The sequence below is a fragment of the Quercus lobata genome, chromosome 5 (genome assembly GCF_001633185.2).
Source record: "Quercus lobata isolate SW786 chromosome 5, ValleyOak3.0 Primary Assembly, whole genome shotgun sequence".
NCBI classification, from domain to species: Eukaryota; Viridiplantae; Streptophyta; class Magnoliopsida; order Fagales; family Fagaceae; genus Quercus; species Quercus lobata.
The window spans coordinates 28,280,107-28,305,911 of NC_044908.1; the positions used below are offsets into that span (position 1 = coordinate 28,280,107).

The following is a 25,805-nucleotide window of genomic DNA, read 5'->3' on the forward strand; positions in this document are numbered from 1 at the left end:
TGTATTTGGAATATGTATTCTTTTTTTCTTTTTCTTTTTTTGTTTTTGATAAGCTGCAATGAAATTCAAAAAAAGGAAACTAACAAAGACTGGCATCTTCCTTACAAGCTAAAGCCACACTGGCTAAAAGATTGTCCGAGAACAAACATAAAGAAACTAAGGACACTAACGCATACTTTGCTACCTCATGAGCAGCAGAATTTCCACTTCTTTTGATCCAAAAAATTAAACAAGAATATGTATTCTTTGGAATATCCAAGTGTTGCATTCTTTGTAGAATTTCCACTTCCACTTCTTTGGAATATGTATTTGTAAGAAAGTAAAGACGAAGGAAAGAGAAGATGTGTGAACACAGATAGAGAAATTAAGAGAGAAAAGATGAAGAACTTTCTCTAATTGATGTAATGAATGAATCTGTACATAATTGGAGTTTTATACAATTACATCTAAGCTAGGAACCTAAACCCCTAAAACAGAGCACAACTAATTATACCAAATTATGAGGGAAGTAGTTACTATACGTGCAAAGATTAGTTACAACACGTGTGATACAACTAAATTAAATTAACACCTAAACTACTTGTAGTTTAGCTACTGATCTAATCCTCTTGCAGCTTCAACTTATCATTGTGTCGTTTATCCTTCTTCCCTTTCTTCCTATGCTCTATTCTCTAATCCTTGACTATCTGATACTCCCCTTCAAGATGAGATTCAGTGCTGTGTATGTTCAATATACTCATCTTGGAAAGTAAGGACCTCAACCGTTGACTACTAAGTGCTTTGGTAAACAAGTCTACTAGCTGTGTATGTGTAGGACTAAAGAACAAACGTATCACCTTTTCTTTTACCTTATCCCTAACCAAATGAAACTCTACCTCTATATACTTTGTCCTTTCATGAAAGACAGGATTCTCACCAATATAAATTGATGCCTGATTATCACAAAAAAGCATACCAGGTTGTGGGTGATGAACTTCTAAATCTTTCAATAGAGCTAGCAACCAAGTCATCTCACAAACAGTTAAAGCCATTGCTCTATACTCAGCTTCAGTTGAGGATCTAGAAACTATAGATTGTTTCTTTGACTTCCATGAGACCAATGAATCTCCTAAGAACACACAAAATCCTGTAGTGGATCTCTTAGTGTCTACACAAGATGCCCAATCTGCATCTGTGTAAGCTTTCAAATGCAAGTCTGATTTTGATGATAAGAGAATGCCTTGACTAGGACACCCTTTAATGTACTGCAATATTTTGTAGGCTGCATCAAGATGTGGTTTTCTGGGCTTGGCCATGAATTGGCTTAGTTTGTGGACTGGATTTGTGATGTCTGGTCTTGTTATAGTCAGATATAGCAACCTTCCAACTAGCCTTCTATAAACACCAAGATCGGGCAATAAATCTCCTCGATACTTTCTTAATTTCAAGTTTTGTTCCATTGGCACTTTGCTAGGCTTACAACTTGTCATACCAGCATCTTTAAGAACCCCTAGTGCATACTTTCTTTGGCACAATGAAATCCCCTTTTCTAATCTAGCCACCTCAAGACCAAGAAAATATTTTAGATTACCAAGGTCATTCAACTTAAAATCATGATTCAAATAACTCTTGAGGTCTTCAACTTCTTGAACATCATTACTTGCAATAAGGATGTCATCAACATAAACTAGCAATGCTATAAAAGTCTGATTAAACTTCTTAGTGAACAAAGAGTAATCAGATTTTGATTGCTTGAATCCATACTTAAAAATGTATGTGGAAAACTTCGAGTACCACTGCCTTGATGCTTGCTTGAGGCCATACAATGACTTGTTAAGCTTGCAAACTAGGTTCTCCCCCTTACTGTGAAAGCCTTGAGGTAACTGCATATACACCTCTTCATGAAGGTCGCCATTAAGAAAGGATTGTTCACAGCCAACCTCTCACAGCAGAACTAGCAAGCAAAGTCTTAACAATAGTGAGTTTGGCAACAGGAGAAAAGGTATCAGTGAAGTCCAAACCAATTTTTTAAGTAAAACCCTTGGCAACAAGCCTAGCCTTGTATTTGTCCAAGGAGCCATCAACATTATATTTAACCCTATAAACCCATTTACAACCAATATCCCTTTTATGAGAAGGTAATGGAGTTATAGTCCAGGTCTGATTTGCTTCCAGAGCAGCAATTTCAAATGCCATAGCATCCTGCCAGTTAGGATCTTGTGTTGCCTTATGGTAAGATGTAGGCTCAGGAATGGCAGAAATGAGAGAACAAAAATGGGCATAATTGGAAGACAATTTAGAGGAATCAAGGTAAGTGGACAAGTGATAGTGTATACCTGACTTATTGGCAGGAAGAGAAGAAATGAGGTGATTACTGACAATGGTGCTACACTTATAATCCTGCAAGTATAAAGGTGGTTTAGACACCCTGGAAGACTTCCTCAAAGAAGCAGGTGGTACAATATTGGAAGGAAGGTCAGGTGGGATAGATGGAGATGGATTTAGGGCTGAAGAATCTGCAAAATCCTCAACAGGTAACACAGAATCCTCATCTAAAGAAATAGCAGGAGCAAAAGGAATGTCAGCATTAGAAACACTACCAAGATTATCATTGTAAACCTGAGGAAGGGAAGCAGAAGAAGGGTTTGAAGTAGGAAAATCAAGCAAGGAAGTAGGTGGTTAAGCCACTGAAGGGAAAAGATGAGGTAAAGGGATGCTAGTGTGAGGTGAGAAAAAATGAGAAGGTGAAATAAAAGGAAACACAATTTCAAGGAAATGAACATCTCTAGAGACAAAAATCCTTTTGGTAGTTAAATCAAGTAACTTGTAACCTTTAACACCAAAGGGGTAACCAAGAAAAACATAAGAAGAGGACCTTGGTTCAAATTTGGACCTATTATGAGACAAAGTGGATGCAAAACAAAGGCAACCAAATACTTTCAAATGAGCATAAGAAGGAGGTTTGCCATAGAGTTTTTCAAATGGAGTTTTGTGATTTAAGAGCTTAGAAGGCAACCTATTAATGATGTGAACAGCAGTTAACACACATTCACTCCAATAAGAATTAGGAACATTAGATTGAAATTTTAATGCTCTTGCAATGCTTAAAATGTGCTGGTGTTTCCTTTCCACAACTGAATTTTGTTGTGGAGTGGCAACACATGAATGTTGATGAATAATGCCATGTTTAGCATAAAAATACTTTATAAAGAATTCAGGAGCATTGTCAGTTCTAATGATCTTAATATTGGTATGAAATTGTGTGTTAATCATGTTATAAAATGAGATTAGCAAAGGTCTAGTGTCATATTTTGATTTCATAAGGTAAACCCAAGTGGATCTTGTGGCATCATCCACAATGGTAAGGAGGTATCTAAAACCATCATGAGTGAACCTAGCAAATGGTCCCCAAACATCACAATGGATCAAATCAAAAGCATTATCTAAAACATGATTAAAAGAAGGAAATGGAAGTCATTTCTGTTTTGCAATTGGACAAAGAACACAGTTTTTATTACTATGAAAAGTATATACATCAAGAAGATAACTGTGTAAAGCATGAAGCTTATTATCAAAGACATGACCTAGCCTCATATGCCAAAGATATGGCTTAGTAACACTAGGAGTTGACATAGAATCTAACACAGAATTAACAAAAGATTGAAAAACAGACTCAAGAACTGAAGAAGCTTCTGAAACAGACTTGCAAGATGATGTAGTGTGCAATAAGAACAAATTGTCGTGCAATTCACCCACTCCAATTGTTCTCCGACAAGTAAGGTCCTGTATGAAACACAAATTGGAGAGAAAAATAAGACAACATGATAGAGTTTTGGTTAATTGGTTGACTGATATCAAATTGAAAGTGAAAGAGGGAACACATAGTACATTTTCAAGAATCAAAGTTGAAGTAACTTGGATTGTACCTATATGTGTAATAGTAACCTTTTCACCATTAGGCAATTGAACAAATGTTGAAATGGAACTAATGATATGTGTAAACAAAGATAAAGAATGGACCATATGGTCTATGGCCCCAGTGTCAAGAACCCATACATCATTACCATAAGCAACCTTATTGACAGGATTAATAGCAAAAATTGAATGATGCAAGTCTAAGGAAACAGAATCTGACCAAGCATTACACACATTACTTGAAAGGGCAGAATTGGTTGAGTGTAAGGCATCATTAGCACCACCAAATGTGGATACATGAGAGCTGAGCATTGAAATTAGTTGTTGATACTGCTCTGAAGTGAAAGGGAAGGAATTGACCTACTGAACATCAGAATTGCCTTGATCACCTTCAACCAAGACTTGATTGGCCATAGCCACTCTACCTTTCTACTTGGAACCAGGAGGAAAACCTACTAGTTTGTAACATTTCTCCATAACATGAACAACCTTCCCACAATGACTACACACAAGCCTCCCTTTTGCATTGTTTCCTTTGATATTCTTGCTATTGTTCCCTGGAAATGAATTTCCTTGATTGAACCCTTGATTCTTGATTGCAAGAGCAATTGATTCAACTAAAGGAGCAACAATAAAACCCTAACACCTTTGCCTTTCCTCTTGAATCACTAAGGAAAATGCCTTATCAATCGAAGGACTAGGCTCCATCATGTGGATTTGTGTTTTGACTTGAGAGTAAGAATCATTCAAGCCATTTAGAATCTGCATGAGAGAATCTTGATGCTGAAAAGCTCTGATTTTATCATTCACACCACAGGTGCACTTGCCACATGAGCAACATGGTAAAGGCCTGAAATTCAATAGTTGATCCCAAGCAGCTTGAAGATCAGTGAAGAAACCTGTTACCGTAACAGCACCTTGCATTATAGTTGAGATTTGCTTTTGAAGCTGAGAGATTCTTGGTCCATTGGCTTGAGAGACTCATTTCTTGAGAGTATTCCATACTTCAAATGCTGTGTCTCTATGAATCACACTAGCAATGAGATGAGAAGAAACTGAATTCAAGATCCAAAAGGAGATCATTGAATTGCACTTGGACCAAGCTTGCTGCTCTAGTGATGTGACTGCCATTGAAGCATTGACAGAACCATCAACAAAGCCAAGCTTGCTTTTGGCATCCAAAGCCATTCTCATTGCTCTGACCCAAGTAGGGTAGTTATCCTTAGTTAATGGTTAAGTAACCAGAATTGCACCTGGTGTTTCACCATGATGCAAGAAAAATGGACTTCGTGGATCTTCCATTGGAGACAATTCTCGCTGAGAAGAAGAAGATGAACCAGTCTGAGTATTCAACGCCATTGATGAAGGCTCGAGCTCTGATACCATGTAAGAAAGTAAAGACGAAGGAAAGAGAAGATGTGTGAACACAAAGAGAGAAATTGAGAGAGAAAAGATGAAGAACTTTCTCTAATTGATGTAATGAATGAATCTGTACAAAATTGGAGCTTTATACAATTACATCTAAGCTAGGAACCTAAACCCCCAAAACAGAGCATAACTAATTATACCAAATTATGAGGGAAGTAGTTACTACACGTGCAAAGGTTAGTTACAACACGTGTGATACAACTGAATTAAATTAACACATAAACTGCTTGTAGTTTAGCTACTGGTCTAATCCTCTTGCAACTTCAACTTATCATTGTGTCATTTATCCTTCTTCCCTTTCTTCCTATTCTCTGTTCTCTGATCCTTGACTGTCTGATAGTATTCTTCTTTGTATATGCTTAGAGATAGTGTATATACCAAGTGTTGTATTATTCGGCCTTTTTTTTTTTTGGGTTGAAGTATGTTTGTTAAAGGATTGACTTATTATTGTTGTGACAATTTGCCTTTTCTCTTGACCTTTATAGCTTGAGCTTTCTACTTTGTACTTAAAGGCTGAGAAGTGTTCACAACATTTTCACAATACTGTTATAACAAATCATAAGTGGTAAGTTATTATTCATTCTAATTTAAACCAACTACTGAAATTACTTTTTTGTCCACTAGTAACAACCTGTCATGTCACTAAGAATTTATTGTGAATATATTGTGAAAATATTATAGATATAACATTTCTCTTTATGTAATGACATAGAATTCTGGTATTTTGTGGTTATTTTCTTGACCCAGTTGTCCAGTCTTATGATCTAATAAGCCTTTTCTTTTAAGCACTTAGAAATTTGTCTCTTCAATGGGATTTTTGGTCATTCTCCTGACCTGGCTGACCAATGTTGGTCTGATTAGCCTTATCTTTAATAGCTTAGAAAGGCTTTCCTTCTTTAGGATTTTTGGTCATTCACATGATCTGGTGAATCAAAATAATGATTCAACTAGCATTTTCTTTAAGAACTTAGAACGTTTTTCGTTCTTTGGTATTTTATTTGATTTTTTATTTTTTTATCATTACAAACCACTTGAGTTTTTTTAACATTTTTATTCACGGTCACTAAAAAGTATTGGTAAGTCTTAATTTTTTTACTGTTGTATGCAACTATGGAATAAAAGTAAGGAAATTAGCATACTTATTTCCGATCCACAGTTGGTATAACTGGTTAATGGTTGAAATAAGTGTTAAAAAAAAAATGGAAGGTGTCAAAAAAAAATTAAATAGGGTTAAAGTTTTATCAATGATTTAATTGATGTGGACAAAATAAATTAAACCTTTTATTAATAGTCGCAATTGTTGAAATTAGGAACATCATTAGATTATACTAACTTGATCACATGCTACCACCGCGAACTCTTGGTGTGGTGATCACTCCACAAATATAAATGCTTGTGGGGTGTGAAGGGTAAAGACCGAAGTTTAAGTTTCCAGGAGGAAGCTTCACACACATATACACTTAGATTAGGCTAGAATAGAAATTCTATCTTGTAAAAAAAAAAAAAAACTTCATACATGCTACTTTATGCCGCGTTGCCATGATCGCTCTTCTTCAATTCTCTCTTCTTCTTCTTCTCTCTTTTCTTTTTTTTTGGAGTTTAGTGTTAAATTGTCTTATATACTTACGAGAAAATACGCAAGTAATGCTAGGTAGCAAATCTGAGAAGTGCATCATTCTTTTTTTCTTTTTTTTTCTTTTTTTTTTTTTTGCATCATTCTTGAAAATAAATTGATAAAAGTTCAAGCCAAAATTTTGTACCTATAGGACTATTTCTCTCATGTTGTTGCTTCTATTTAAACACACAAAAGTATTTATTTATAATACCTGAAAAACCAAAATGCAACACGGATAAGCGTCACATCTAAATTATGCAATTGTGTTTTGATGCAATATCATTTATCAAAAGAAAAAAAAAAAGAAAAAAAGAAAGGGGGATGAGAAATCCCAAAGTACTTGCCATGAGTGCAAGACAGAACTTTTGAATACATTTCAGAAAATCATTTAATAAAATTAGGACAACTTGATAAGAAATAAATAAATTGTGAGTGTTTAAAACATTCAAGAAAATCACTGCACATCTTTGATGCGATGGTCATTTTATAAGTATAATTGTTTGTAGAGTGTGGGGGGTAAGGACCGGAATTCAAGTTTCTAGGAGGAAACTTTACACACATATACACTTAGATTAGAATAAAGTAAAATTTCTATCTTGTATTAAAAAAAAAAAAAAAAACATTCTAGATAAAATTTTATTGAGAATATGGGAATTATTATTTGAGAAGTTGTGATATGTTTAAATTTTGAATTTCAAAGGAACCGATAATCTAAATAGTGGAAGTTATCTTTAAGAGAGTGTGCTAATCTTTAAGAGAATGAGGTGTAAATTTTTAATTTTTTTTTTAAAGATGGTTAATAAGTTTGAAAGTAGTTACCCAAAAATAAATAAATAAATAAATTGGGCAGAGAGTAGGGAACATGTTTTTTAAAAATTAAAAAAATTAAAAAAATGAATTAAAAATTTTAAAAATGAAAGTTATTATTTGAGAAGTTGTGATATGTTTAAATTTTGAATTTGAAAGGAATCAGTAATCAGGATTAATAGAAATTATCTTTAAAAGAGTGTAGTAATCTTTAGGAGAATGAGGTGTAAAATTTTAATTTGTAGTTACCTGTTTCCCAAAAAATAAATAAATAAATAAATAAAATTTTAAAATAGAGACAAAAGAGGCTAAAATTTTAAGATTTTGAAAATGATTAATTTACTCTGTTGACCCTAATCTTGAAGCGTTTTCAAAATTCGCCCTTAATGGCATTTTGGGCTACCTCACTTCTCTCAGAAACCTAATCGGTTCCTCACAGGTTCTCTCTCTTTTTCGGTTTCTATTTCTCTATTATTTTCTCGGCAGCCAAACAGAGTTCTTCGGTTGATTTCGCTTTGTTTCTTTGATCTTAATTACCGACTAGTTGGTCTGATATATATTGTGCCTAGATTGCTTGGTTAAAGTAGGCTAAGTTTGTGCTTGCAGATAACATTTTTCCTGAATTATTGCAATGATGTATGTCTTGAAAAATGGCCTATTTTGGGGTTGTTTTAAATGATTTGATATGGGTCTAGGGAGATCCAATTTTATGGTTTTTCTTTTTCCATCTTCTTGTTGAAATTGTTGTATGATAATGGTAGTTTTAATGTGGGCGTTTTAGTTCTAGGTTCTGTATGTTGTTTTGAAGATGGGTACTGACGGATATGTAAAATTAAAAAATAGGTGTGGCACACAAAGGAGATAAGAATTGTGGATTTGTATGGTTTCACAAAATAGCTAATAGTCATTGATAGACTGGAAAGTGAAATGGGTAGCAGACTCAAAAGCTTCGAATTAGGATTTGTTAGGATTGTTCATTCACATTTACTAATTAAGATGCTTTAAGGTGTCATTGAGTGCAATGCAATAAGCCTTGACAATTTATATTGAGATATTGAAGGATAGGGATACACGATGCATACAACACATGCACTCAGATGGGATTGAATCCCACCAACCGGCCCCTTTCTCTTCCCTTTTCCCCCAAAAAGAAAAATCTGGGGTGGCAGGCAGTGGGGGAGGAGGCATTTGGTCCAAGGACCATTGGCATGCAATGATGAGTAAAATAAAGGGCTATGGGTAAGAAGTCTCCTTTTCTTCATGTCCTTGATATGTCTTAGAACATTTCTTAGCTCAATAGGCTCGCGAGAACTTTAGGAGTATCAGAATTGATGTCAGGTTGTATCAGATGAGCTAAGCTCATGTATTATGTGGCTTCATTAAATTCGAATTATTTTCTGCTGTGTCCGAAAGCATTTTCTCTAATTTAAGATATTCCAGGCTAGAATTGGCTTGGAATCTCTGGAATTTGTCAGCTAGTTTCTTCTGTTCTATTTGTTTCTGCGATGGAAGCCAAGAGAATATCAATGAGGAGGCTCCTGAAAACAGTTTAGCATACACTTCTTTCTATGTTGGCAACCTTTCCCATGAGGTAGTAAGAAATGCATGAAATTTTGGCATTTTCTTAATTCTTGCACAGAGCACATTAATACAGGACAAACCTGTTGTCTTTGTATGTTGTTCCCTGACCAATTTGTAATTACTCCAAATATTGTAGTGACTTTCTTTTTTACTCAAAGAAAACTCCAAATATACATGTGTGCTTGTTCGCGCACACATGAAATTTGAGATAGAAAAATGGGTACTCTAGGAAATAGTTTTGAAATTTAAGTAATTTCTATATTATTTTTGTAAGATTAGGTTAAGTATGTACCATTGTTAAAAGGGAATAGAATGGGGTGGGGCTAATTTCTCCTTTCCCATTCCTGTGCCACCAATGTGAGACCCCTTCCAATATTGTTCTGTACTTGTGTCTGAACAAACTTTCTTCCCCATCTCTGCTTCATCAAAAATTTAACAGGTCCATCCCCATTTACCCCCAACCCATTTTCTCTAAATTTCCTCAGCATATAACTGATTCATATCTCTTAGGTCCAAGCACTAGGTCTTTTAGGTGTGTTTGGCATAAGGAGAAGGTGAAAAGATTAAAAATTAGAAAGGTTCTCAGGGAAGTATGGATCAAGAGATCATATACTCATCCAAAAAAGAATAAAAAGGTCATAAGGTGTATACAATTGAAATTTTGTTACTGCAGAATTAAGAATTGTAGAATTATGGGTCATTTTTAATATATTATTAGTTTAAAGAACAGTACTACAATGGTTATTATTCTTAATGAACTCTGATTTAACTAACTTATTTATATTGCTCACTTAGGTAACTCAAAGCTGTCTAAAGCAGAGAATGATAGATCCCCAATTTCGAGTGAGACTAGGTCAAACCACTAGTAGGGATGACTTTGTTAGATCTATATTATGGATTAATATAGATCCATAACATAGATCTAACAACGTCATTTCTGACCTGTGGTTTTCATGTCTAAGCTATTTGTTTCATGCTGGTTGGTCCTACCGCACCTCAATGGGGCAGTATATGTTTATTGAAACTTCATTAGACTATTCTATAAGAACCCAAAAGCTTGTCAACTCTGGTATGTCCCATGAAGGAAGGACATCTTCAGAAAGCCAGATGATGTTCTAGCAGCAGCAAAGAAATAGAACAGAAGCATTTGAAATGATTATAGCCACTAGCAAGGTATGATCAATAACCATAGAGTATTGTTCTTTTTGGTCATGTTGTATTTTAAATGTATAATTATTTTTTAGTAAAGTGCATTTTAAATAATTTATTTTAGTGGTCAAAAGTTTCAAATTGAATCATGAAGATTAAGATTATTACAAATTAAATATATACTTTAATATGAAATCAAAATCTGAGCTCTCATAAAAAAAAAGCCTATAATCTATCGTAAATTGTGCTTTAAAGCCTCTAAATTAGGGCTAATTTCATATTAAACCTTAAATCTTTTAATTAAACTCTAAAATTTAAGACTGCCACAAATTAAACCTTATAATTTTCCTTATTATCAGATCGACTTTGTACTTTCAACAATGGCAATAGTTGCATAATTTCAATACACAAAGGGTAACCCATATACCTAATTTCCAAAAAAAAAAAAAAAAAACACTTATATATCCTATACCTCACACTTATTGTGATATTACACTTGTTTCTTATATTTTGTCTGCTACATGCGACTGCATAGTTTTTAGTCTTGAGTTAAGTCTATTAAACGATACAATATATATATATATATATATATAAAGCATTAATGTCCATAAATAATTGTTGACCCACATTTGAGCATTCACTGGACTCAGTTTCTTTTTTCTTTTCTTTATTCTATAATTATAGTGGTCTTGTATGCAAAATCTAACATTATGCAATTTCCTTATTGTAGGTAGCAGGAGGTAGTGAGGAGCAACAGGAAAATTTGGGACAAATGTAAGTTGTATTTGTTCATATTGTTACATTTGCTTTGGCTAAAACACATGTAAATTGTGGCCATATGTCCAAGATATTATTCCTTTTGTAAATTATATTATAGTAGTAAAAGTCTGAAATTGGTCATTGATGGCAATTGTTCTATCTAGATAGCGATGGAGCAATCTTAAACTCTGTAACCACCTGATGCATTGAGCAGTTGAGATTATTTAGTAAGACTTAGCTATGTTATGCGCCAATTAAGTGGTTTATACAGATATCCAATTGATATTACAAGATGTTATTTGGCTATACCTTAGCTGTGTACTCGTCTGAAATTTTTTATGTTTTACTGTAACTGTGTTCATATTCCAATTGGACTACTTTGTAACAATTGGAATTGCACAAATGTATTTATGTTTATATTTTAAATGAGGATATTAAATTTTGATCGACGTGAAAAAGCACATCCAAATTTATTTATTTATTTTTTAAAATGAAAAATACTTATTTCAACAGCTACAAACTCTTGAAATTTATCTCAAGATATCCTTTATCATGCCTATGGATAAAAATAATAAGATAAATAGATAATACTTTTTTTAACGGTTGCAAAGGCTATAGGAAAATATTCTAAATACGGTTGTTAATAATGGTTCTCTACAATCATTTCAACTGTTAAAAATACGTTTTCGATGGTTTTTAATGCTTTTTTTCATTAGTTTCAATCATTTGAAAATAACCAAATTTCTTGTAGTGCATTCTCATGAAAAGGCATTTTTAACTAGCTTCTCCTGTAAAGGCATTTTTAACTTTTTTTTTTTTTTTTGGCAAAAAAGAGATGCTTTACTGGAAGGTTGTTTACAAAGAAAATTTCTAGATATAGTTTATTAATAATATTTTCTAAAGTGCTCAACGTTCTATGGGTAGAAGAGGTAGCTTTCTTTTGATCATTTTTGTTTTATTGTTTTCAAAGGTGGTAATTCCTTATTTGGTCATTCCATTCTCCTGCTTCCTTAGTATCCTGACTCGCTCTAAGTATTATTATCATTATAATCATCATCAAAATTGGTGGGTGTTAACGGCTTTATTGTGTTCATATGTCAAAACATGATTTGATAGTGATAATGTCTCTACCTTCAACTGACTTGTCTATTGTGGGGAGTCGGTTTGGCCATAGATTGAGATCATTCCATTCTCCTGCTTCCTTAGTATCCTGACTCGCTCTAAGTATTATTATCATTATAATCATCATCAAAATTGGTGGGTGTTAACGGCTTTATTGTGTTCATATGTCAAAACATGATTTGATAGTGATAATGTCTCTACCTTCAACTGACTTGTCTATTGTGGGGAGTCGGTTTGGCCATAGATTGAGATTATCTCAATCCAACAAGGTCAGTTTTGGGTGATTATTTCACCCAAACTATATCGAACAAATGAGTTCATGACAACCTAACAAGTAACTATCAATTAGGTATGCTGCATGTATACACAAATTTTACCCATATATTAATTGCATTTAAAGGAATTGACCTATTTTGGCTCGAACTCGATTATGGTCAGGGTTAAACAACTATTTTGTATTGTAATAATGACCTTGTGTTTGTGTGTAAAACATTACCACTTTTTTGAATTTTCTAAACGACATATTCTCAATTCATTCACGGGCTTAAACTGCAGTTTCTAATATATTTAAAATGTAGCACCCCAAAAATCTACATTTCAAATACCCAAAATTACATCTACAGCAAATTCCTTATATGCTAAAAAATGTACAAAATTTCTAATATTTCAGATGAAAAAAATAATATAGTTATTTCCAAAACTAAATAAATAAACAAATAAAAACCTCCAATATTAGAAGAGTAATATGAAAGGACAAATAGATGCTTATCGTTTTAAGAATATTGATCTCTTTGTAAAGTAAACTTGTAGAACTATGCTTGAATAAGCTAATCTGCATAATTATTTACAAACATATTAATGTGCTACTAGTATCATCAAGTTACACATAATGGAGTCAAGGTATACTAACAAGTCAATGCTCTCAATAGATTATAATGTAGGAAAATAAGACAAATCCAAGAAACAAGCTTAATAATACAAGGAAGGATGAATGCATAATGGCTACAAATAATGCTCAATATGTTCATCACAAGAATAATAGCCCAATATGTCATGTTTTGGGAATTGTCCTCTAGAGAGATCACTTCCAAATTCCAATTCCTTACTGTTCTCATTAAACTAGGATATAGATCCACTTTTCTATCAAAGTTTAAAACTGACCTTTTGTGAGTGCATGTGGATTGACGATTGTGATTTATCGAAGTTGAAATTTACTTGGGGGACAAACACTACTTAAGGGTGCACAGAGGAAATTAAAGAATCGGTACAAGTTTAATCTAAATATTAAGCTATAAGTTCACAAATTTATTAGGAGATAGGATTTTAATAATTAAATATATAAGCATCAGCACATAATTAAGATCTCAAACCATGACTAAAACCTGAGGATTGAGTTCTAAAGCATGAAAATTAGATCTTAAATTAGAAAGTCCTTTTTTTTTTTTTTTAAATTACACTAACACGCCACCACCAAAAACACACACATGTCCAAACACACGCACCTGATGTGGGACAAAGCCCATAACCCTTGGTAGAATCAAAATTTAGAAACGACCTAAGGGAGTACTCTCTTCTTTCTTCTATTTTTCATGAGTTGGCAGGACTTTCTTCTGTCTTCGCTTCGTGGCTGTCAAGTAGGGAGATATACGTGAGATTCTTAGTTTACTTTGCTAAATCAGTTGGATAGTTGGAGTTTGTGTTATTTTCACTTCGATGTTTAGACAATATTATATTGCTAGAAAACATTGCATCCTGGTGCTTACAAAAATACATATTTTCAATACAAAAATTCCCATGCGCACAAACTGGGTAAATAAGTAGATTAGATCAAACTCAAGTGTTCTGCTGTTCTTGGATGCAGTTATTTTTAAGAGAAATGTCTATTGCACGCACTAACTTACAAACACTCCATTTTTTGAATTAAGATCATGATTATTTTTGTAAAAAAAAGTGGAGAGTGTGTGAAATAGATATTGTTATATTTTTAATGCTAATTGAGAGTGATGTAGAAAATGAAGAAAACTTGGAAATCATGTTTTCAAGTCATAATTTATGTACAAAAATAGTGAGTGTTTATGCTTGTGTGTAAGCGAGTTTGTGAAATTGACATTGCTCTATTTTTAATGCTATAGTTGAGAGTGTTGTAGAAAAGGAAGAAAGTGATTTTGGTGTGGGGCATAACAAAAATAAATTATAAAACTCTAAATGTTGGACTTTTTTTTTTTTTTCCAATTTTGAAATTCACACAATGTTCAATACATTCTATTTAAGGGAAGTGATTTGATATATTTGCATTCTGTAGTAGAGTAAAAAAAAACATTTCGGGGGTCAAACCAAATATATTAATATTGTTTAATTTTACAAAATAATACACACAAAACTTCATATCTAAAGCATATCTTTAACATGATTAATCATCATCATCATCATCTTGTATATAACAAAATTTGCCAACTTATTCTATATGATTTAAGACAAATGTTAAGTCATACATCTATAATTATTCTTTAAATTACATTAATCACAATTGATATGTTTTAAAAATTTTAAATCAAGGTGTTGTTGTTAAATAAATTAAAATATTACACGTTAGAGTATAATAGTATTTTAGAACAAATAAAATGTATATAAATCCATCAATTTAAATTATATATAATAAATGTCAATTTTATAGACCTTGATATATACAATGTAATATAAGAGAACAATACTAATAACAATAATTAATGTTTTCTTTTGTTTATGGATGATAAAGTAAAACATTTTCTAAACATTTAAGCATTATAGCATATTTTCTTCTGACGGAACAAGAAAAAGAAATCCATGCATTTTTATCCTTAACTCTTTGAAATATAAAATGATTAACACTTTTTTTTTTTTTTGGGGAAACTAGTGGTTATACTAATTTATAATATATATATATATATATATATAGAGAGAGAGAGAGAGAGAGAGAGAGAGAGAGAGAGAAGATTTTCCCCCAACTTAACTCAAGTGGGAAAAAAATTGGATTTAAAAAAAATATGATGTGGCTATCAATTGGCAATTGATGTAGCACAGGGATCAAATCATAACACGACATTGAAAGGTTATGAACTAAATTAACATAATTAAAAAGTTAAGGACCAAGTTAACATATAGTGTAAAGAAGAGAAACTATTTATGTAATTTACCCAATTTAAAAATAAGATAGTTGAACACCCTGATATTTTGCAACTATTGAAGGTATAGATTTCACGAGCCAATCTCAAATTTCAAAAATTGAATTTTTTTATATTAATATTTTTTTTTTAAGTCTTTTTGTTGTATTAGACATTTTTTTTTTTTTTAGAAATAAGTACAACATGCTGCTAACTCCGCAACTCGAACCATTTTTCCCTCTAAACCCCCAAGTACTTTGTACATGGGAAAGTGTCAATTCAACTACAAGGTCTTTGGCATTGGATTAGACATCTTGTTAGTTCTTAACAAGTACTCTAAATGTCGTGCTAATTAAATGTTATTTATTATCTAATCTATAATATCAAATTTCATGTGAAGAAATAAAATAAGTAAACTTGAAATTTTAGAATATATAAATAAGATAGTTGAACATTTTGATATTTTGAAAGTATTGAAAGTATAGGTTTTACAAAATTCTTAAATGCGTAACTTAAACTTCTTATCCCCCTCAAACAAAAAAACAAAAAAAAAATTTATATATAACCTTTAAAATGTTTTGTGGCCGATATGCTTATCGTTAAAATTTAATCATTTCGTTATTAGATGATATTTTACTAAACTGCTATCAAAAAAATAAAGCCTTGGAAATAAACCTTAGGCGTTGTTAGAAATTCATGAAGAAAAAACAAAAGAAGATTTTTAAAATAAATGAAGACAAGTAAATGTAAGTGCGCCTTCTATTGCTATCCAAGGAAAGGAAAAATTATGTATATGCCTATAAGGAAAAATGTGGGAAAAAAACAGGAGAGGAAAAAAACATATGTACTATATCTAAAATAAATAAATAAAATAAAATGTGTGATTGTGTTTTTTATGGGGAGGAACAGAGAGATTATTGGTATAAGAACTTTATACGGACGGACCTACACTATGCAAGAGGGGGGCCATTGCCCCCCCACCCCCCCAAATTAAAAAAAAAAAAAAAAAAAAAAAATAAAAAATAAAAACTAGTATAAAAAAATTAAGATTTGCCCTTATATATATATATATATATTTGTCTCTCCTCCTCTAAAATATTTAGATATTGACCTACAAGAAAATAAATAAATAAAAAAAATTCATGCCCCTTTAACTACAAAACCAAAAAAAAAAAAAAAAAAAAAAATATGGACTAAACAAAAATCACGCACAAAATAAGAAATACTTATTTAGTATGTTATACTTTGTTAATGTGTTTTTATAATATGAAATGTTTAAGAAATACTTATTTTGTAGGTAGTATTTTGTTGAATATAAAATAGATGTTAGTTTTTATTTTCATGAATTTTTTTTTGGTTTTAAGCTTTGCCCCCCTCAGGTATGAATCCTGGTTCCGTCCCTGATTTATACCATATCCAAAAATGTTTCTTATGAACTTTCGACATCGAGCAAAGGCGTCAGCATATGCTGGAGGCTCAGTCCCCTCATTCCTCCCAAGGCAATCAAGCATACAATCACCAACACATTTCATATTAAAAGGTCTACGTCCCTCCTTGGCGATGCATTCTTCATCACAAAGTCTAGCACAAACTTTGTGCATGCAAGTATGATCTAGTGTAGAAAGAGGAGGAGAAGTAGGGGAAAGAGAAAGAAGTGAAGGAACAGAGGCTGGGGAAGAGAAGGCGAGAAGATCATCAGTTTGTGCTTCAATTAGGACACCCCATAATTGATAATTGTATCATCGATGCAAGTCTCCTCACATGCTTTCCACCCATGGTTTGCCTTTGTACATGAAGAGGCAAAGGCTTTGTCTCTTCATATTTGTGGTTCTTTCAAAGTTGAATGCAAAGTTAGAAATTATGTAGGGCTAATGTATTGGGGCCAAAATGGGCTTTTATCCATTTCTTACAAATTTTCCAGCAAAATGCCCCATGTCTGAAACTAATTAGGAAAATGCCCCTATTTTGAAACTCGATTTTCTAAAAATTGAGTTTCAAATGTAAAACTCTATTTTTTGAACATCGAGTTATAGCAGACGTGGACTTAGAATTTTTTTTTTTTTTTTTTTTTTGGAACTCAAGTTCCATGAACTCGAGTACCATGTAAAGTACTCGAGTTCCACTTGAATTTTTTCAAGGAACTCGAGTTCCACTTGAATTTTTTCAAGAACTCGAGTTCCAGAAATTTTTTTTTAAATTTTCGGATCACTATAACTCGATTGTCCAAAAATCGAGTTTTAAATTGAAACTCGATTTTTAGAAAATCAAGTTTCAAAACAAGGGCATTTTCCTAAATAGTTTCAAATATGGGCCATTTTGCTAAAAAGTTTTGGCGAAAGGGGTAAATGCCCATTTTCTCCAATGTATTGGATAAAATTTTAGAGATTTTAAAATAAGGATGCTTTATTTTAAATTTGATTTATATTTTATTTGAATTGCCCCTTGGCTCCTTATAGGAGATCGAGTGATTTTTCCTCCCTCTTTTTATAACAGCTTATGACCCTTTCAAGTTAATAAGTTTTGCCATACTTAATACATATTCAAATGACATACATAAAATGTTTGGTTTCTAGGGTGGTGGCATATTCCGTGCCAAAGATTTCTCATATTAAACGTGAAAATACTTTATATTTTGCTTTTTGTGTGTCTATGTGTAATTGAGTTGAAGTTTCAATTGCTAAAATTGAAGTTGTTCAAGTTGGAATTTCGGTCGAGTGAAATGGGGATGTTATTTGAAGAGATAGAAAATGGGAATAATTTGAAAAGTAGTTATGATAGTGATCTTATACAGGGACGGAGCTATAGCAAGCAGGGATGGCAAAAATTGCCCGACCCATGGGTACCTAACCCGACCTGTGAAACAAATGGGACGAGTTTGGGTTTTAAAAACCCAACCCTTAGCGGGTTCAGGTCAAGTGCGGGTATCGTGCATACCCACCCCAAACCTAACTCGTATACCTTTAGTATATTAAAAAAATTTTAAAAAACCTAACTATAAATAAACTTTCTCATTTATCTAACCCTAATCCTTACTCTCAACACTTAGCTACCCTCCCTCTTCCTCACTCTCACTCTCACTTGTTGCCACCTCCCTCCTCCAACTTACTTGTCCATCCTCCCTACCTCCCTCACCGCACTGCTCACTTTCTCAGACTCCATATTTTGCAACACTCTCTCACTTTTTCACATCAAACTCTCTCTCTCTCTCACAAACCCAAACCCTAGTCACTACAGTCTTTCTCTAGAAATCAGGTTGTGGACGTGGGTTTTCAATCTATAGTTGTGATGGTGTGGGTTTTGATCTGTGGGTATATGGGTTTTGATTTGTGACTGTGGGCACATGAGTTTTGATTTGTGGGTATGTCTTAGAAAGACCGACTGAATTGAGTCACACTGACGCTCAAAAACCGCACTAATGGATGCCAAAGAACTAATGTCTAGTGATGACGAGCGGAGGTGGCAAAGAGGTAGCCGACTTCTACAACGCGGTGGCAAATTTGCCCAAAAACCACACTTATATTTATCCTTTATCTTCTTTTTTTGGGTTTCGTTCTCTCTCATTGCAAAAAATAATTAGGATTTCTGTATTGTAATTTATGAAGTTGTGTAGCTGTGTTTGTAGTAGAAAATCAAGAAAACAGAAAATTAAAAATATTTTTTTATTTAAGATTTGGCACCTAGTTCAGGCTTAAAAACAAAAAATTGGAAAAAATAAAAATATTTTAGGGGTATGGTGGGGGGCTGTGGGGGCCCAACGGGGCAGGTTTGGGTTTAAAAAATAAACACATTTAGTAAACAGGGTAGGTTCTAGTTTTATGGGGTGAGTGGCAGGTCAGGCTCGGGTTTAAAAAAACTCACCCCAAATTCAACCCGTTGCCATTCCTAATAGCAAGGCTTCCCCCCCCCCCCCCCCCCCCCCCTTCATAAGCATTAAAAACTTTAAATATTTAGCTACAAAAATAGAAGTTCCCGCCCCTCTCAAAATGTTTGAGTTAGTCCAATGATGCTCTTAAAAACTAATAGAATTTGTCAATTGGTCTAGTAGTTATAAAGACAAGACAACTTTTGTTTTCTCGAATTTGTTTTTTGTACATGTTTAAAAGATGATAAGTTCTCCTAAAAAATTATCTTGCGAATATACATATGTGAGTCACTCGGTTGACTGAAATGCTTGAAATTGTAGAGAATTTTATTACGACTTACGAATTCACCTACTGTTCCAGCCTTTGCCCTACCTATATATACCTCATTTCAAAACATTAAACCCTAATTCCCATCTTAAGGATGAGAGAAGCCAAAAAAAAAAAAATGAGAGCCAAATTCTATCAATTTTCTCTACCTTATTTCTCTTAAAATAGTCATATCTTGTGAAAGGAGATTAAAACTGTCACATTCATCACTACCTTTGGGTTTTGTATGTTGATTGGGACCTGGGAATCATTGAAACTACCATATAATTAGCCATGAAGGCTTGAACTTGCAATTGGAGATGAATTGTAGATCCAAGAATTAGAGTATAGAAAACTTGTGAAGTTGGTTGCAAGCAATAGTTTAGAAGGCTTAAGTTCATGAATATTGCTAGACTTGGAGGGTTTTGTGATGGCAACTATTTATTCTAATTTTTAATGAATTATTTTCTGTTATGAAGCCATGAAGAGGTTTTAATTTACACCTGGCACTAAACTTTGGTGTGTTGTGAGTGTTTATTCTTCTATGGTTGTGTTGAATTTTATGTTGCTTCATGATTTTTAATATTTATTGGTTAAATATGTATATAATTGGACTTTGAATTGTTAGATTAGTTTAAAATTATCATCAATTGTAATTGTAATTGTAACTTGAGAGTAGTTATCTTATATTTTTATTTGTTTCAAATCTTGTAGAGTATAAATCATTTGGTTATTTTGGAGATTAGATGGTTATTTGGTTTTGACACTGAAATTATTTTCTTTGGAGAATGGAGATTTTCTCTTGTAGGTTAAATATAGACTTTGAATTGAAAAATTTTAGGAATACATGTTTGCTGAGAGAAGAAAATAATGTTGGTGTGCCAATGAGAGGATTTAATGGTTTATGAGTTAGTCGCTTGTCTTCTTCTCTTTAAAGATTCCAGTTTATTCAACTTATGACCTATTTGGTAATGTTGTTCTAGTAACGTTGTTTAAGTTTTATGAAAACACGTATGAGTGAAAAAGTATTGTGAAAATACGTATTGTGTTGTTTAAACAACACAACCAAATAGACCCTTAGTGTTCTTCCTTGCAAATCTCACTTGTTTAGCTTTATTGCCAATCTACCATTTTTTGTGTTTTAGTGAAATGGGACTTGGTGAGTTATTCTTTGATCGAAATAGAATATTTCACCTATTAAAACTTTGGGACTTCAAGAAAACCTGTGTACGCCTGCCAAATTTATATTCTTATTCCCTAAAGAACTAAGAATTTGATAGGAGAGTCAAATGGGTGGGTTTGGGGTAGGCAAAATTGGGTTGGGTATATAAAACTCAACTACCCATTAAAATCTATTTAACTAACTATTTCTAACCCAACCTAATTATTGGGTAAACCTCAACCCACTCAATTACTCAATTATCAAAATTACCAAAATGCCTCTAAAGTGAAAATGACCAAAGTATTCTAAAATCTTCAAAAATGACCAAAATATCCCTAAATCCTAAAAATTACCAAAATAACCCTAAAACCTACAAAATGACCAAAATATCCCCGAAATCCAAAAAATAACCAAAATACCCCACAACCTAAAAATTACCAAAATACCTCCCAAATCCCATAAAATGACCAAAATATTCTCGAAACCTAAAAAATGACCAAAATACTATCATAAGTTCCTAGGAGTGTGAAGCGGCAGATTAAATCCAGCCCACGCAATAACCCATGTAATGAGCTTTGTTGCATAGAATAGAATTCTATTTCTATGAGAAGTCTTTTATATAAGCTGATTTAGGAATCCATAAGTTCCTAGGAGTGTGAGGCGGCAGATTTTATATGAATAAGGGTTATTAGGTTTTGTGTGTTGCATAATATGGTGAAGAAAAAAGAAGGTGGATGCCGCACAGTGATAAGAAAAAAAAAAACAAGTGTGCCGCATAAGAAAAAGAGAGGGCTGCCACAAAGTGGAAAAAAAAAAAAAAAAAAAAGATTGCTGCCTTTTGAGAAAGATAATTTGTGTGCGTGAGAGCAAAGAAAAATAAAAGATTTTTTTTTTCTTTAGCCGTGAGAAATACACAAGAATTATAGTAATTGATTTCATAATAGTGAAATTATTCGGAGTTTGTCCTGTAGTTTTTCCCTTCAAAGAGAAAGAGATTTCCATGTAAATAATTGTGTTTTTGTATGTGATTGCTATTTTGGATTGCTAAGAGGCTGTTTGGATTGAGTTTTTTGATAACTTAATTCTCTATTTCCATAACTTATAACTCAAAAATGGTGGGACCCATAGTAAAAAGGTTGTTTGGCCAAACGATAACTCTGTTTCCATCACTCAATTCTCTGATTTTTGAGTTATGAGTTATGGAAACTGAAAACAACAAAAGGCTGTTTTTAGTTTCCATAACTCATAACTCAATGGCATTTCCGTAAATAAACACACATGAGAGACCCACAGCCGCAACTTTTGACCACCTTTTGACTTTTTTTTTTTTTTTTTGGGTTGGCGTTGGCTGTTTGTTTTTTTTTTTTTTTTTTTTTTTCCCTTGGCCGTTCAGTTTTTTTTTTTTTTTTTTTTTTTTTTTTTTTTTTTTTTTCTGGGTTGGCGTTGTTCTTTTTTTTTTTTTTTCTTTTTCTTTTCCTGGGTTGGCTGTTCGGTTTGGTTAATATATATATTATATATATATATATATAGCTTCGATGAGTTGGGTACTAAAAAAAAAAAAAAAACTGTACTGGCTGACAGGTGTGGGACCCATGAATAGTGTGAAAAAATTGAGTGATGAAAATAAAAGTGATGTTGCCAAATGAGTGTGAAAAAATGAGTGATAAGTGATGAGTTATGAGTGATGAGTGATGAGTGATGGAAATTGAGTGACGAAAATTGAGTGATGAAAAATCCTTACCCAAACAGGCTCTAATATTCATGATAATCTTATTTGGGACCCAACAGTTTTTCCCTCAAAGTATTGACTGTGTTGCAAGAGTTTTCAACTCTTGTTCATGCCAATCCCTCCCTATATACAATATCTCTGGAAATTGATTTCAAATTTCATGGCACTTACAGCACTGTTTCAAAACAATTTCCATGATGATTCAGTGACGAAGTTGCTCAGTATCTCTGAAATGTCCACACCCATTCCCGGTTCGTGTTTCCTTTTTCTATTCCCTTATTTCCTTTATTTAACCATTGGAGAATGATGTTAGCCCTAGGCATAGTCATAGATCTTAAACTCTCTCTACTTACAGAAGAAAAGATGGCTCTTCTAACTATTATTCTTCTCAAAGTCACAGTGGTGCTAGTTCTTTTCCTTATGTGCATGCCTGCACATGAGGCTAGGATAATTTCCCACGGACAAAACCAAAACATGATGAAAAATCACAAGGACAAGTTGATTGGGGCAGTTTCTGTTAATTTTCTTTCATTACTTTTTATCTTCAAAAAAAGTTTATGTAAGTAGTAATCTTATGATATCAAAGTTGTACATATTAAATTATCGATTGTCCCAAAAGTTTGAACTCTTAGATACGGAAAATTTAATCATTTAACTACATACTTTAAACACTCCTCTTCACATGTGGGCTGAAACTACCTTTTAATAATGAAACTACCTTTTAATAGATGAGACCCAATATGTGGGAATTTGAATGAGATGTAAAGTAGATAAGACAAGAATTGAACTCCTCCTCACATGTGGGCTGAAACTACATTTTAATAGATGAGACCCAATATGTGGGAATTTGAATGGGATGTAAAGTAGAAAAGACAAGAATTGAACTCACGATCTTATGCTCTAATACTATGTTAAATTATCGATTGTCCCAAAAGTTTAAGCTCTTGGAATATAGTAAATTTAATTATTTAATTACATACTTCTAACACAATATATGGGGCATGGATTCGTTTTGGTACAGTTCAAATTTTGACATTTTAGAAGAGAATAAAAATGCCCTTTTCCATTTTTAATGATCATTGGTTGAGCAAAATATGAGTGGGAATGAAGATTTTTATTCCGATTTTAGCAGCATGAACACGAGGAGAGAAGCTGATGATCAGTAGATAAGTTGAAACTTCATTGCACTAAGAGTTTATAATTATTACATATGTAGATATTTAATTTTCTTTTGTTTTATTCTTTTAGTTTAGTTTTGATTTTAGTATTGAGCGAAATAGGAGCTTCTTAACTAATTTGTCTTGAAATAATGAACAAATCCTTATTAACAAGTTAGAACAACAGAGGCACTTGCATGCAGATTCTTTAATTTGAGCAAGTTATGACCATAGACTTTTGATTAATCTCCCAAGGATCGTACTAGGTGTTGAGATTGACAAAAGTTCGAGCTTTCAACAATGAAGATTTAGGAATTTGAGAGAGAGAGAGAGAGAATCAATCTGTGAAGTCATATATGCGAATATGTATTAAATTACAAAAACTTTGTCCTTACATATTAGAAGAAGAGTGATAAAATCATAATAAACAAAACTAACTAGAAATCAATAAGAACAAGACACCTGTCACCTAAAACAGTATTTAACAACTAACAAACTATAACAGAAAAGCTACTTGTAGTTTATAAAGTTATTACAAAACGACTATAGCTTAAGCAGATATCAACATTTATCATTCTTCTTCTCTAGTCCTCAATTCTTTAATCTGATTTCACCTTAAGGTTTTAACACAAGGCACAGTTTCTGGTCCAGTATCTGAGCTCAATAATAAAACTAATTTAGCACAAATTCGGAAGCTATTAGCAGGCAGTAGCAACTGTAGTACAAATAACCTGAATTAAGTCCAAACAATTAATTTAAAATTTTTGTGAAGAAGCCAAAGTTTTGATACAATATATTTTTTTTTGATAAGCTGATACAATATAATTAAAACTTAAGTCATTGAAAGTTTGGATTTGTGTGAAAACACAAAAACTTGTTTAGACTCCCAATAAAAATTACTGCTCGATTGCTTTTACTCTAATTTAATCTAAGTACGAAATAAGAGTAAATGAACACAAACAACCGATAAAACTACTCTAAGCCATATTCAATCAATATCAACAATAAAAGAAAAGCTTAAAGAGTATGGAAGAAAAATGCAAACACAAGATAACACCGAAACGTGTTATCAAAAAGGAAACCGAAGAACTCAGCAAAAAACCTCTCCGTCGCCCTCCAAGCGGTAATCGATCCACAAGAAAATAAAGTTGGAGTACATGAATGACAAAAGATCCTCCAAACCTAGTCTACCCAATATACTTAAACTGTCCAAGCTTCTGCTACCAACTGGCTTCTCAGAACCTTGTCTTCTCTAGCTTTCCCGGATCCTGCAATTCAGCCTAATTGCATCCACCAATTATTGACTTCTTCCAATACTTCCCAACAGCACCAAAACCTCACTTTACACTCACATAAAGTGTGGTAAGTATTTGGGTTATTAACCTCTCAATGATTTGGAGATGAAGAGGTAGGAGTAGAGAAATATCACAAGGAAATATGGAAATGATTGTGGGTATAACAATCTATTAACTCTCAAGTGTGTATTCTAAAGTTTTCTCTCTGAAAATCATTCCTTATAATATATGGGTAATGAATGTATATATAGTATGAGTAAAGACTTCATAAAACAAAACATGACAAATTAGCCAAACAGAATGTTTCACGAGAATTTCGCAAAAACGCTTTACCCGTGAGACACTCGCGAAAACTCCTGACTGACATGACTCTTTGCCTTCCAGTCACGTGCTCTACACGTGGCTATTTCGCGGGTTAACTTCTCATGAGACACTCACGAAATCCACTTGTTCATCCTTTTAAACTTAAGTCTTCACATTCTCTTACATTTATCCCTTACAATTAAAAACCCACATAAATACAAGAAAAAATGATTGAAGAAATTACAAATAAATTTATCACGAAATTAAAGCCAATACAAAATAATTATAAATTACAACTTTACAGCCATAAATTATCTAAAAATAATATTTTTCATATTATAATTCACTTCAAATTTTATATATATTTATATTTATATTATAAGTTTAAAATTTTAAATAATATAATACATTTTACTTTATTATTGAACCTTAAAAATAAAATTTTAAATCACAAAATAGAGAATCCTAAGTTACCACATATGTAACTTCGAATAA

The 25,805-nt window shown here is 32.7% G+C and overlaps 1 protein-coding gene and 1 long non-coding RNA gene across 3 annotated transcripts; one reads left to right on the plus strand and one right to left on the minus strand.

The window, feature by feature from the left end:
• Nucleotides 1-671: 671 nt before the first annotated feature.
• Nucleotides 672-1,868, minus strand: LOC115990281 (uncharacterized mitochondrial protein AtMg00810-like). The gene has a single exon (XM_031114129.1). The coding sequence runs from the start codon at nucleotides 1,866-1,868 to the stop codon at nucleotides 672-674; it is 1,197 nt and encodes a 398-aa protein (XP_030969989.1).
• Nucleotides 1,869-8,100: 6,232 nt separating this feature from the next.
• LOC115992823 lies at nucleotides 8,101-11,464 on the plus strand. Of its 2 annotated transcripts, XR_004092679.1 has the most exons (3): nucleotides 8,101-8,183; nucleotides 10,121-10,498; nucleotides 11,205-11,464. It is a non-coding gene; the product is annotated as an uncharacterized LOC115992823 (long non-coding RNA). The 2 variants fall into 2 exon arrangements; XR_004092678.1 differs by having other exon boundaries at nucleotides 8,144-10,498.
• Nucleotides 11,465-25,805: the final 14,341 nt, after the last annotated feature.

Excerpts from the sequence above, each read along its gene's own strand:
- LOC115990281 (XM_031114129.1), bottom strand. The coding sequence starts at position 1,868 with ATGCAGTTACCTCAAGGCTTTCACAGTAAGGGGGAGAACCTAGTTTGC.